This window comes from Corvus hawaiiensis, chromosome 13 (assembly GCF_020740725.1).
Source record: "Corvus hawaiiensis isolate bCorHaw1 chromosome 13, bCorHaw1.pri.cur, whole genome shotgun sequence".
NCBI classification, from domain to species: domain Eukaryota; kingdom Metazoa; phylum Chordata; class Aves; order Passeriformes; family Corvidae; genus Corvus; species Corvus hawaiiensis.
In genome coordinates, this window is record NC_063225.1 from 4,731,737 (window position 1) to 4,746,839 (window position 15,103).

Consider the following 15,103-nt stretch of genomic DNA (forward strand, 5'->3'; position numbering starts at 1 on the left):
AGTGCTTAAATCACTTCAGACCACAAAAATGAACATTAGACCCATAGGACTCCAAAAACAATGGAGGTGGTAGGAATTTTCAATGCACTCAGTAAACACAGGTTTCCTTCAAGCACTGGGTGCATCCTCCTTCTTCCATCAAAAATGCAACCAAGCACAGCCAGCACAGATGGGATTCATCTCTGCCCAGTTCAGCTGCTGGGAACGCCAGCATTAAGACTAAACAAAGTTTTTAACCTTCCTCTAATCCCCAGAGGGAGAGGCAGGTCTTTCCAGACTCATTTTTACTTATTTTAGAGAATCTTTGTTAGGATGGGAAGAACCCAGATCTGGAGGTGAAAATTCCTTTCTGCGAGGCAGCGAGTGACTTGTTCTTCAGGTGGACAGACCACGATAAGAATGCCAATTTGATTCTCCTAAAAGAAAGATCTGTCACAGTCACAAAGATCAAGTTCAAACAGTCACAAAAAACTCTCTGTATTCACACCTTGGATATGTAACTGGTACCAGCTGCTACGCTACAGGACGGATCAAGGCTCTACTCCTCTCAGCATTTCCTCACATCTTTTAAGACCAAAAAAACAGAGAAAACCAACATTTTTGTAAATTCTACCTGCTCTGTAAGAAAGGAAGGCTTGTAAGCTCCATCAGTAGATTTGTTTCCAGTGCCCCTCATGGATTTCATGTGGGAAACAGCCATCCGAAGAATGGTCAGCTTGTCAGGCTTACGAGCCAGGGCGCTGCACGTGGGCACCATGTCCGACAGCTCGGTGATGTACTGGGTCATCTTATTCCTCCTGCGCCTCTCGATCTCACTGTGATTCTCCCTGAGCATTTAAAGAAACACCAAAGCAACAGAAAAGAGACATGAGTGGTGTAAATATCTGAATTGGAGGTAGTGAATCATAATGATTCGCATTTGTTTCGCTGCTTGCACCCCAGGAGAGCAAAGTGCTTTACAAAGCCAACAACTGTTATCTCTCAGTTTACAGACAGAAAATCCAGGCCACAGACAGATAAATATGATTTGCCCATAGCTGTGAAAAGAACCCGTATTCCTACTTATTGGCTCGCGGCCCTAATCTCTTAACCAGTTTAATCTCCTTTGGTTTAAGGACAAAAATGAAGTAGAAATGTGTGAGGAACTGACATCTGCCAACTCCAGTCAAACTCCCAAATTTGCTGTGATGCATCTCTCAGCTGCTTATGAAAGGTGTGCTTTAGAGGAAAGCTCTCACTAACAACTGGATCAGGTCAGCAGGAAGCATCAGCACTGACTTATGAAAAAAAACCCCACTCAACGACAACACAGATCCCCAACAATGCTGTTTGGAACATCCCATATCCCTGCAGGGAGTCACTACATGCCTGCAGGATCAGGATGCAGCACTGGGACCATATATGGGATAACAGTACATACCGAAAAAAAAAAAAATCCCAATAAGTAAATAAAATGAGTACAAAAGACAGCAAGTAAACATCTGGCTCATCAGACATAGACTGGAATTTATGTTCAGGGACAATTTAGCACAGCAGGGAAGCAACAATGACAGTACTTGATGCTGCCCCAAGTTGGGCTGGGCTGCAATGTTGTCATCCTTTAGAGGAATCATATGGCTGAGGTGGTGAGTCAAATTTGAGAAATCCCAAAATGGACACCCAACAAAACCTTTCAGAAACAAAGATCTCAGAGTTCAGTTTTCCCATTCTGGACATCACCATTGCTTGACTGGCATTAAGGAATCACACCAATATATACATTTGAAATGGCCCAAATGGACCTAGAATGCTTCAGTGCCCAGCACTTATTCTTCTCATACTGTACCTGTCAGGTGGCAGCTAAATACAAGTACACGACAGGTAGATGATGCTTCAGTTGTCAAAGCAGCATCTTCCACTGATTTCAATGAGCTGTGCATGGCATTGTCTTGTGGGATCGCTGGCTGATCCAACAAGATGTGAGAGGTGATCACTTGGAGAGTCCACCAGCATTGACTGATGTGATAACACAACATTAAAAGAAACTGCAACATTCTTTGGAGCTGACTGCTATGAAGACTGACCATGAAAGCAGAAGCAGGGCTTGGCACACTTTTGGGACACTTTTAGGAATGAAGCCTTTTCTTAAAATGCAGGAAAGAATTGTATGCTGCCTCCTGAAACGAAGGAAGGCACGGCTTGCCCTGCTTTGGGTATCCTGCCCCTGCACATACAGGTGTTACATGCATGAGGCACTGTCTGCAGAAATACCACTTGTTAGGGCTACATGCAGAGTAGTTATTACTGTGTGGTAAGCAGAAAATCCAGCTGTGACAGCCCATGGCTGCTCAGTAAATTACAGCCAAGCCTTGCCTGAGGTCACTGTCTATGGCTCTGTAATAGTGAACCTTTCATTTCACCTGGCTGAGGAACAGCCCTTGTGTGGGGGTCTGCACAGATGTAGGAGGGAACAGGGCCTGTGGGCGTTGGATCATACACACACCACACAGAGCAGCTGGTGTGACAGTGCACGTGTACACAGAGCACACGTGTGCACAAGTCAGCTGGGACACGCAGATAAAGATGGACATGGGGAAGAAAAAAGTGTTTTTACATGATGAAAGCTTGCTCTAAGTTCAGCATTCTCACAGAAGCGGTGATTAAGAAAAAAAGAGAGAGAGACAAAGAACAGACATATTCAACATACATTTTACACTTAAAAGTACATATTACATTGTCTACCACTCAAGTATTTTAGTACTTCTGGACATTGAAAACAACCATTATAGAGAGTAAACAGACTGTAAAACTTCCTGAGAGAAAAAGAGTAGCCCAACAGTCCATTTCATTTATGATTTTAAAAGCTAGGAAGTAATAGCATGTTAATCTACTGGCTGTGAAAATGTTCAAGCAGACAACAGCCCAAAAGTTTCCTGAAACTAGTTCAAATTTAAATCCTTAAAAGAAAAAGAGGGGCTGTGCTCCTCTTCCAAAGTGTGTGTCCTAGGAATCCTGGCATTCATAAACTTGAACAGAACAATGTCCTAACTCTGTCATTTCTAAATTTTTTTTTTATATACGGAAATTAATTTATATGGAAATTACAGAGGGACATAAAATTTTGGGATACTGGTAAGCTGATCCAAAACCACTTAGGGTTTGTAATTCTGATTTCAAGCAGTTTTGGAACAGCCAAAAGATTAGTATGAACAGCATCATATAAAAGAAAAATGGGGGCAAACTATGTTTGACTTCCCTTTTTCCTACCTGTCCCTTCTGTGTTAGCAATACTTTGATCATCCCACCTACAGCAAAATAACCATCTCTCTAAGCTAAGGCACACGTACTGAGATTTTTTGGACACGAACATCCCCCTCTTTTCTCTCAGCAGCAGAGCTCTACAGGACACGCCTACCTTGCAAACTTTTCCTTATCACCAGTGATTTGATCACCATCATACCTAGAAACAAAAGATAGTACATCAATCAACAAGGGTTATGCATTGCATGATAGCCAACACACAGCAGAAAGCAAAAAAATTCACAACTGCAAACAGTTACAAAGAGCAGCAAGAAAAACGAGGGAATGAGAATGATACAGCAAAGAAAACACAGAGTCTGATGATACTTCCAAGCCATGCCAATTCAGAAGCTTCATTTGTATATTTAAAAAAATAGAAGACACATTTCAGTGGATTTAAGCAAACACTTTGACATACACTGATTTCTTGGGAAACTTAACAAGCAGCACCAGTACAGAAAACACCAGTGAGCTTTAATCCACGGCAGCCCATGAAATATTCATTGCTGTGCTGGAAGTGAACGGGCTGTATCTGTTCCAGCTTGCAACCACAGCTCCCTCCATTCAGCAGAGGGCACTGATGGTCTACAGATAACACAGGAGGGCAGAGACACGGCTGAAGGGTGATGCCTTATGTAAGGGAACCTTCAGGAAAAAGTTCTGTAGGTACAGACACTGTACTGACTGCTGTGGAGGCTGGCAAGAGGCAGCCAGGCAGGTGAAAATGCTGGGTAAATAGAAGTGAAATTTAAACTGGCTTAATTCCCTAGAAGTAAACAGGTACCTCATTCCTACACAACTCAACAGAAGCTGGATGCCCAGCCAGGTATGTGTGGTGTTTGAGCAGCACCTTCATGGAAGAAATCCAAACCAATGGCATTTTTGTCCTGTGGGACTAAAGCTTCACTGTTTCTGAAGCATTGTCCCAAAGACAGGCAGCAATGTGACATTTCAGTAAAAAATTAAATGCTGCTCCTCTTTCTCTTTCCTAAAAAACACACTAATCATTTGAAATTAGATTTTGAGGACGACTCATTTGTTTGAAATCAAACTGCTAGTTCCAAAACACAAAATGTACGTTTTGGAAAACACAAAAATAAGGTAATGGCTTTTCTAGAAGTGAAGAGTGTAAGTGCTCAAGAACAGTTAAATGAGATGTTGTACTAGACTCACACCTTTCCAAAATGATGTAATTTATTGCAACAGACAGCCTGTGAAGGTCCCAGGTATTAGCTAAAAAAGTAGTACAGCCTAAACAAGCATGTTTTTCCTCTTCTAACAAATCAATAGTGAACTTTTTCTTTATTTCTGTCTGAAACAAATTAAAACTAATCTTAAGTAATCCACCTATGCAAGTTCCTCACTCAAACACTGAAGACAAAGCTTGAACGAGTCTTGAGCCGTGTTTCTTTAAGTTGTGTTTTAACACCAGCACCCTCAAAACATTCAAGTGACAGCACCACTTTACTCCCCTTAACTCTGCCCAGAGAACAGGCTGAATCCGAGTAATTTTCAGCAAAAAGACCAATTCAGTAAGGAATGGGCACATTACAGGGGAAGCACATGCACAGGCTCCGTGTGAGGATGAGGTGCCATGCAGGGATACCTGAGCTGAGCTGGAAGCCCTGGGAAGCAGAGTGTGTTACCTCCTGTGGAGCACTGAGCTAACACCACTGCTCCTGCACTCCCATGAGCCTGGAGCTTCTCTCCTCATCCATCTCTGCTTGACTGGGCTGAAGATGTTATTGCCTGCAACTACTGGTTTTTCTCTTCCAGGCTCCCAGCTGAGCTCTGCACACATGCTCCTTCAGGCACTCCAGTCAAAGCCAGCTGGGTTAGCTTCAATATTTAAACAGCAGTTCTTTGATAAATTTGACCGAATTATTATTATTAATCAAATAATTTTGACCGAAACAAGCTAGGAATAAGTCATGGGAGCAATGTGGAGAAGGGAATAACTCGAAGAGGATGTCTGAACATAGCTCTGGGTGTCTCTGCATGGGTTTTCTGTACTCTCTAAAAACAGAACAATCTCGGGTCTATACAACATTTACAATGTAAATATCAGATTTTGATCTGACACCTAAAATCAGCTGTATCTAAGCATAGCACAGCATACCTCTCCATTAAAAGCAATGGAATTATTGGCTCAACACACCACCAAAGTTTGAAAGGCCAAAACCAGAATGGGGAAGCACCAATACACGTGTCCCCATGTGCCCAGAAACCCTGCTGCTTGTGCAGGCACAAATCAGGTCCCATTCCTCACAAATCTTGTTCCCATAACATGTGTCTTCTAGCAAATACTAGGACTAAGCCCTCAAATCACCAGTTTTAACACCAGGGACTGGAATAGCCTTTCTGTAAATGACATCAACCAAACAGGAGTGCTGTTGGTATTATCCAGTAAATTATGATATGGTGTCACAGTGTATCTTCAGCACACTTCTCCTTCGGACTGACTGGGATAACCTTGTTAATAAACCCTACAGTGACAGCTGTGTTTCAACAGGGCTGCTGCTACAGAGCTGCAATTACAACTTGGATAATCAGCAGTTACCCACAGGCTTCAAAGTACCTACACCCCTCACTGCAGCTGCTTGGTTTCTAATGAAAAAATGCAAACAGTGTGACCAGAAAAAAAAAAAAGGAAAAGTGAAAAAATGGCAATGAGGCTTTACTGTTTATTTCTAGCTTTGAATATTCCGTGTGAATTAACATTTTTTTGTCAATTTTTACTATTCAGTTACACTTAACGGTACATAATGTAAAGCTCATTAACTTTAAAAAAACAATCCACCTCTAGGATCTGTCAAATTGTCTTAACAAGCAATTAACATCTGAAAAAACTTAGAAATGAAATTTCATTTTCAGTGGCCGAAAGACAACTTCAGCAACGTCAAATAACCAAAGTTCATCTACAGCAGTTGAAATAATAAGCTAAAAATCACAAATTTTCTCATTTGATATAGCTGCAGAGTGAAACTGTGACACACACACTGTCAGCTTTATAAGCCAATAACTACATCAGGCACATTTCTGCCAGAATGCCTAATTTTCAGAGGAAGCTGATAAAAAGAGTAACTAGTATTTGGGTCAAGATGTTGGCAAGTTCTTCACTCGTATTTATATTGCTTTTAAAACATCAGTAATATGACAGCTGTCTTTCCCCACTGAAAGAAGTCAGTGATTTGGCCAACTCTTTGTACATGCTCACCTTGAAAATTTGCTGGGCCCCTCCCCATCTTCATCATCAAAGTCCATTCTGTAAAAGCAAGATTTCCAAATCAGCAATCAAGTCCTTGGCAATGGTGGCATGAACATTCAAGCCAGCTGTTCTCAATATTGCTGGATTTGTGCTTTGACTAGAGGTGTTAACGACTGAGGAATCCAGTCTTGCTCACACTCTCCAGTCCGAGGAGCAGCTCATTAGTTGATTTATGTCCCAGACCTTCTCTAGGCAGTGGAAGAGAGGAGTCCTTCCTTGGGCCAAATCCCAGCCTACCAGTTTGGCTCCTCCAGGGAGCCACAAAAAGCAGGAACCTCTTTCTTCACGCCTTACACAGACAGACTAGGAAGATTATCTTCTTAATTTAGACATCTAAATTAGATTCCTATATTAGGCAGTGTTATTGTCTCATTCTCATAGATATTATCACTACAAAGTTATACGACAGTATAATTTACAAAGCATTTTAGACATTTTTATACCTCTAAAAAGAGGTGGATAAATATACATATCCCAAATTACAAGGCTGTAACTCTGCCATTTAAGTAGACAATCAAGTTGATATAAAACTATCATATACAGTTATTGTGTTAGTGTATTTATTTTAATAAAAAAATACATTAGTATGATATACAGACCTTGATTAATCACTTTTAATTTGTGTAGACAGGAAATCACAGTTTTGTTTTGCAAACACTTTCTCAGATTTTTTCAACACTCTAAGCTTTCTAACCTTTCAGTGTAATAAAACTTCCTACAACTGCAGATTCCATGTCTCCAGCACTGTTCATATTAACAGGTGTAAGTCCTGTTAAAGGCAAAACTCCTTCAAAGTGACAATAACATTTATCTCAGTATTAAAAGAAGTCCTGCCAATTACAAATTGAAATTTGTATGTCCAGAGCACAGGAACAAAGATACCAAAACACTCTCTGAAACTACAACAGCACAGAGAAGTACGAGTGCCAGTCAGGCATGCCCTTCCTTCCTAAATTCTGACAACCAAGACAGACTGGCCCATAAAGGATGTGTCTGAGTCACAGCAACCTCTGTACAATTGGGATGAGGGCAGCAAGTCAGCACAGGAACTGGACATGGCACTAGAAAAGTTACAATAATATTTTCCAGATGGCAACAGTGATTATTCATTTCTGGAGGAAGCAAAGAGAAGACCATTTTCCCAAAAGAGCTCTAAGAAAAGCTGTGTATTTAACTTGCTTAACTTTGATGCAATCACCATTTTCACTACCAATTACGTCTTTGCTCACCTCATTACCACCAAATCCGGTTCCAAGGTCCGTGACCCCTCAGCTGCCTTGTGCAGAACACCACCGGCCCCCAGTGGCCAGTGCCCCCACCTCTGCCACAGGGCTGCAGCTAAGACAGGACCCTGCTGCTGCTGGCACCCCAAATGCAGCCTTCAGTGCTGGCACCAGCAGCCTGGATCCCCCCTGACCTGCAGCACATGCAGCACTCCCAGGAATTTAACATTTACACACCATGGTCCAGCCCAGGGTCTCCTCTCACCTACCTGCTTCCTCCTCACATGTAATAATGTGCCTGCAGGTGACATTCCAGAACAAACTTCCCAGTTATTTTAACTGCAAAGTTTCTACCTGCACTGAAAATGTGAAAGTCAGTGTTACAGGAGAGCTGTTGGTTTACAAGTGGAGGGCACTCACAAAAGCATCACATCCTTACTTGGTTTCACTGGCAACTGAAACACAACTGAGAGAAACCCAGTTTCAAACTGGGGGGAAAGGGCTGCAGAAAAAATTATACACCTGTGGGGGAAAGCCTTTTCTTCAGGGATTTTATGAGACACTGGTTTAATCTGGGACAGATTAATTTTGTAACTCCTTTCCTTCTCCAGTACACTGAGATCTCATGCCTTGGTGGATATGGTTCTATGATTTACTTTGCTTCCAGCCAAATACTCCAGCTGAGTGCTAAGGGATGGATTTTCCCCAAAATCAAGTATTAGCTGTACTGCATTTAATCTAGTTCATTATTACTGCAATACAATGCAGAGAATTAGAGAAGATGGTAACCGTTTAAGGCTTGATCCTGCTGCCTGCACTGTATCCCCACCTCTGAAGGAGTAAGGGGGACTAACACACCTATCTATTTAGATGGTTGGATATCAGCTTCTCACTTTAGGAGATCCTTGATGGGTTAATATCCACAGGTAACACCTCCCACATTAACTGTGGGCTCATCAGAGCAGAACCTGAATGCATACGGTATAACATCAGTCTGCACCAGACTAAGTCTTTAAATAACAGCTTTGCTGTGTCAAACTACCCAAACCCCTTTATTCCACATGAAAATTGAACATAAATTCCATTGAAAATATCAATACTTTTTAAAAATGCAACAGCAAATGCATCTCTGTCCCATCTTTGTTAATAAACACATTTCCTAATTTCACTGTGCAAAATGAGAAAACCCTTTGAAACATTTAAAAAAAACCCTTCAGGTATAAAGTCATTGATTCCAATGTCCTGTCTGATCCACCGTGTCTGCTTTACAGCGAGGCAAAGACAGTGAATCAGTTGTAACCTTTAGCAGAACACAGCAGAACACATAAAAATAATATTCCATCAACCTCCTCATACCCTGACAGATAAGATCTTCTGTTTAGATAGAATATACTGCACATTAGCAAAACAGTAGAAGCAGCCTCCAAGAAGACAAATGACATCATTTCAGAAGATTCAGAAAGACTATCTTTTATCTTCATTTAAAATTCCCATTAAAAAGAGGCTTTAAAAAAGAGCTGCACTATGCTCTTTTGTTTTGAAGAGACAGCATAAATCTTGTTTTCCTCTTTCATACTGTTCACATCAATCGCAAAAAGGCCTGATGCATGAGGTACTTATTAAAATATATTTTCCTTAGAAGATGTGGGGCTACCATAAATACAGCGATAAAAGTATTTTTTAAAATTTAATTATTCTCAATTACACACATTTACATAAAAAACCTCAACAAACCAAAACCAGAACTCCTCCAACAAGACGGACCTGCAAAGGTTAAAAAGATTGACATGCAAGAGGATTTCAACACTGCAACAAAATTAGTATGTAAAATTCCCAAGAAATGTCAAAAGATGCTTGCCGTGATTACACAGTGTAGGAAGGGGGCAGGCAGGAATGGTCAGGAGCAAATGCAGCTGAGAAGCAGATGGGGATCTGTATTACAGCCTTTTATTCAGCACAATATTGGGGGGTAGAATGATGGGATGAGGTCTCTTTTCCCCAGATCTTTTCTCTGGTTCAGAGAAAAGGCAAGACTACACAGTGAACCAAAACAAAACCAATGCAACTGAAACCAACTCATCAAAAAACCCCCAACCCTCCCTGCCCAAGTACAGACAGCCCAGGAAGGTGAAAGAGCCCCTTATCCTCTAATACAGCAAAGCCTAAATTAAAAACACATTAAATAAAGAAGTGAGAATGCATTAATCTAAGCTAGTCATTGACCACTGCAGTGCATTATCTTATGCTGTCACTTTTTTCTTTGAAGTAGTTGGTATAATTTATAGAAAGGAAAAATATTTTTCCAAGCTGTCAATGAAGCCAAGTGCCGACACGGCAGAAACACCTTCTGGATAGCCAATGAGTTTAAACTGATCTACATTCAAGTCCACACAGCAATTATTCTGCCAGCTTGCCTCAGCAATTATGAGAAAAGAAACAATTTTCAGAGATAACCAAAACTGGGAAAGCTGGCTGTGTACGCAAGCTCCGCTCCTTTATGTTTGACACAAAACATTCACTTCTAAAATGCCCAAGGATTGAGGTGTACGAAGATGTATCACCAGCAATGAAAGGATCGAGTGTTAGCTGCAACTTTGTTCAAAGAGAAGCTCAGAGGAATTAGACACAGCAGGCATTCTTTCCCTCAAGGTCTGAATACACACACACTGAACATAAAAAAAAAAAAGAAGCACTCTCAGCTCAGGCTTGGAGAAGGGCTATTAGTTCAGAGCTATGCTGCACAGATGAAATACCATGGTCTGGGTATAAAATGGAATCTGTACTAATTTATTCACTGAATTTACATGTTAAGTACATTTAAAATAATTTGATTTTATGTTCCTCCCACCCTTCCCTCACCTTCTCACAAATAGATGACAATATTTTAAATGCAACAGTTAAAGCATTTCAATTAATATCAAGTCAGTATTTAATATAATCAGAATATTTCACAGTCAGCAGCATCAACCCTTGGCAACAGTAAATTGCGAACTGATATTCAGAGCTGACATGGTTTATGATCAAAAAAGAGATCAAATATCCTGAAACTCAAGTACAAAACCTTATCTGTGTTAGGTAGCAATGAAAAGATGTTAATGCCTTGTCTTTTCTTTTGAGCTCAAGTTTAAAAAGGTTTTCCCACTGAGCAGCTTGAAAATAAAAATGTGATGCCTGTCAAAGACAGATTTTAGGAGTTTCTCAAACCAATTTCATACAGTTAGCTCAGCATAAGAAGGGCACTTAGTGGGGGGAGATATTCAAACTGTTCTGTCCAAAGGAACACCCCTCACACAACCACCCGGAGTGTTCAGTCACACCAACTTAGCTCCACGTTCCAAGGTCAGCCTTCTCCCTTGTTAATTCACTCCGAGACTGAGACTCCAGCACTGACACTGGAGCAGACACAGAGAACTGGCAACGTACCTTGCTGAACAACTCCCAGAGCAGCTCTTGCAAGGAATAATATCCTCCTTAGGTGTTCGCCAGTGAAGGTTTTACTCACACTGTCGATCCTGTTAAGCCCTACCACTGTTTTATTTAGGGCTAAATATAAGACTAATCAATCTCTTTCGAAGACACTCTCAGATCAGGTATCTCTGAGAAAGCATCACCCAAAAACCATTATTATTTGTGATCAACCTTTGATAAAAACAGGGTGGTTGTCAACACTAGAGAGTAGTTTTCTGCTCTTCCCAAGCTCTTGCTACACTGTTCTTCTAACACAGAGAACTACTACGAGTTGCCACAGAGCAATCTGGTGTGGGAAACTACCCCTACACCACATCAACCTCTGAAGCTAGGTAAAACAAATTTTCTTCTTTAGCAGAGCCCTCAGGCTTGTGTAAGGGCTGATTTTGATTCAGGCCCTTCTCCCAGAAGAACATCGTGCCGCACTTCCAGTGAGACCTAGAATATCGTAGTCCACAAGCTCTGAAGAGTGAGTGCTCATGTTATTTCTGTACCTGGAACTATTAAGAAAACATCTTTAACTAACAGGCCTATCTTTAAGAGATTCCAAGTGTAACCCTCAGAGGAAGTTGATCAAGTCTGCATGTGCAGTCTTGCTACCTTATTCACATGATAAATCAGTGTGAGGTTAAACAGATGTAGGCAATATGCATCTACAACAGCCACAGGATCCAAACTCCTTTCTGGATGCTTTGCCAAACCTGAAAGTCTTTTGAAACAAGCAAAACAACAAGCCATACACTGATCAGCAAGTTTCATCTTGCAGAAAGAACAGATGCATTGAAGAGAAAAACAATACATCAGTGACTAATATCATAATGCAGTTTACATAAATAAAACATTACATAATAAACATACACATATATACAGGTACATTTGGAGTTTTACAACACAAGTAATTTCCAGTTTTGGACCTGAAAAGAAGGAAAAAAAAAAAAAAAAAAAAAGAGAGAGACAGCTTACCCAGAGCGACGCTTTCCTCCCCTGGAGGGCATGGATCCTGCCATCCTCACTTGTCCACTCGCCATTGGAGCCACTGGCAAGGCCACCGAGCCAGGAATATCTGATGCCATTTCTGTAAGGCAGAGGCAGGGGAAGAGGTGGGAGAAATCCTTTAATCCACTACCTTCAAGGAGAAACCTCTGCTGATAACATTAGAGACAGGTCCTTCCCAAAACAAACAGAGAAAGCTTTCCTTTTTATTTCTAAGGAAAAGTAAAGCCCCGCAGATTCACAGATCCTTTACAAGAAGCCGAGTTGGGTCAACAGCCATTACAGTGCCTGGGAGACAGAGAGAATTGCAGGTAGGTACCTCTGTAATTCCACTGACCTAATGGTTCTCATTTTAGGTCTCAAAGGGGCTTGTCAGATGAAGGCAAACAACTTTCTACAAGTTAAAGTGCCCTATACAGAAACGCAGAGCTGAATTCCCAAGGCAAATGAAGCTGCGGATCATGGTACCAGGGCACCAAGAAAAATAAAAGTTCAAGAACTCAGTTTGCCAGAGAGGCCAAGAGTTGAGAGCAGAGATGAATGATCAGGTGATACTGGTTTTTACTATTTATATTCTGGAGGCATTCAGAGGGCCAGACTGAACTTAGAAGAGCTCAAAGGCTTCCTGCATTTCTGTGTGGTGTCTTGCAGAACAGAACTGAGCCCAAAATCCAGGCTGATATTCATCCCTTTGCCAGGGCTCGAGGTATAGACACAGGTTAATGAGAACCTCAAACCTCAAAACTCTGATGTGAGGACTGCAAAAGCTCACCTTATGAAACAGTTTTCAGACTGCTAATGGCAAGTACTTCTGAAGTCTGTTAATTATAGTTCATTACACTTCAAAAAAGAAAAGTGGAATATAACATATTTATACCCTTTTCTTCTATCCCATTATTAAACATGGGACTAAGAATATTTTTCCTCTGTGTAACTCTCACAAACTATATGAGCAATTAAAACTTTTTTCTAATGCACATATACTTTATTCACTCCGGAGGCAAAATCTACAGTCAAAACATTTAATTATCTTGAAAGAAAATGCATCTTCCTTCCAACTTTTTTTTAAAAAAATATTGGCAAGGTGTCTGGAGCTACAGCTAAATATAATTACTAATGGAAAGCAAATCTGTTTTAAAAATCTTGCTATTTTTTCCCCAACAGATAAGTATGAAATAACTTCAATTATGGAAACAGGAATCCATGCTCTTTCACTATGTCTGGAGAGCACTTCCATTTCTGCCACACTTTACATACATCCATTATGCAACATTATGTATTTCAAATAATAACATTTTATCTGTTCACTGATTTCACGAATTTCTTCTAGTACATTTAGTTTTATTAACTCCTTTTCAACTAAAAAGCAGAAGAGCACAAGTCTGCAAGGCCAAAAAATGAGACCTCTGCCTATGCCCCCACACCACAGAAAGTTCCACAGTGGCTAAAGCTGCAGCTGTGTGTGGAAACACAGCATTAATGCACATTAGCATATCTCCAGACAAATAAAAGCATCAGCATGCAAACAACTGGTAAATCACTATTTCCAGAATAAGTACCCTTAGCTGTCTAGTGCCCATAATTCACTCAGAACATTCAAACTCATCTCTCATGGGTAGAACCGAAGGTCATTTTGAAATGCTCTGCTCACTCATTTATTAAAGCAGATGGTAAAAACCATAATAAATCTATCTGCAAAGTGTCCCTGTCACTCAGAAACACACTTCAGTATAGATCATCAAGGAGATCAGATTTTTTTAAAGTAGTTCCTGTAATACAAAACTGTATTTTAAGAGTAAGAACAACACCATATTTGATACTGTGACGAGAAACTCTTGTAACCTCATTTTCCTCAATCTAAACCAAAGATGATGAAGGCCAAGGGATGGATTCATCTACTCTTACAAGTCCAAGAGCCAAAGCTAATTATTTAAGGTAACTTTACCAAAAAAAGGAAACAAAGCCCCCTTGCCCTCCTTTATGCATTCCATGCTTAGAGGTACATCCAAAACAGATTGAGCAAACCTCTTTCTGTAGGGCCCTTGCTCTCACCACTGACAAGTCAGGGAGACCCAGACAGATAGCTTTGATCATTGTCCAATTTAGGTGGTTGTGGACAGGCAGAAGGAGTTGTTTTTCTGCACTTACATTCAGCCTTCCTTGTATGCATATATAAGAAGCAAGGGCAGCTAGCAAGATTCAAGCAGGAAGGACAAACAGAACTGTGTATTTTTTAGAAGGGGGGAAAAAAAAGGGTTAAAGGAATGGCCAAACCAGAGGCATTTTACAACAAACAAATCATCTGTCTAACAGGGTATAAGCTAAAGAATTACTGTGTAGATATCTGGATTCTATAGAATGGCACATCCAAAACAGTGCAATACAGAAAGGGACTTCTTAGACAAATCAGCCTTCAGATACGTCTTCACAGTCCTGGGAGAATGAAATCAAGCTCATTGTGCTGACTGCTCTAAAAGGCGGTCTTCAAAAATTTCCATTTGCAAGCTATGAGCACAAGAAGAAAACAAAATTTAATCAGGGGATGCACCGACACTCATCCACATGAAAGCTCATCTAAGAGGGAGGAAAGGTTCAGGCCCTTCCAATCACAAGACTTTCCATTATGCAGCAGTGTGGTGAAGTTGTGACAGACCTGCACTCAGATCAGTGTGTAAGACACCCAATTTACCCTTCCATTTCAGAGCTTCCCATGCCAGGGATACCACCATTCTGTGAGCTATTGCAGCTCTTGTGAGGTGCTCAAGGGTGGACAAACACTGCTGAGAAAAGCACTCAGCTTTCCAGGCTCTCTCTCCTCACACTACAGAAATACGAGATCTGCAGATGGAGAAACCAAGAGGCTTTGGTCTCT

General features: G+C 40.8%; 1 protein-coding gene across 6 annotated transcripts in view; it reads right to left on the reverse strand.

The window, feature by feature from the left end:
• ARNT2 (aryl hydrocarbon receptor nuclear translocator 2) overlaps positions 1–15,103 on the reverse strand; it is a 98,954-nt gene that overhangs the window by 61,850 nt on the left and 22,001 nt on the right. For 5 of the 6 annotated variants that reach the window (XM_048317598.1, XM_048317594.1, XM_048317592.1 and 2 more), the window contains exons 2-5: positions 12,202–12,313; positions 6,497–6,544; positions 3,395–3,439; positions 614–827 (exon numbers count right to left, since the gene is read on the reverse strand). In XM_048317598.1, the coding sequence (XP_048173555.1) occupies positions 614–827; positions 3,395–3,439; positions 6,497–6,544; positions 12,202–12,313 (419 nt within the window). The remainder of the gene's footprint in view (positions 1–613; positions 828–3,394; positions 3,440–6,496; positions 6,545–12,201; positions 12,314–15,103) is intronic. The other variant, XM_048317597.1, reaches the window with a different exon arrangement.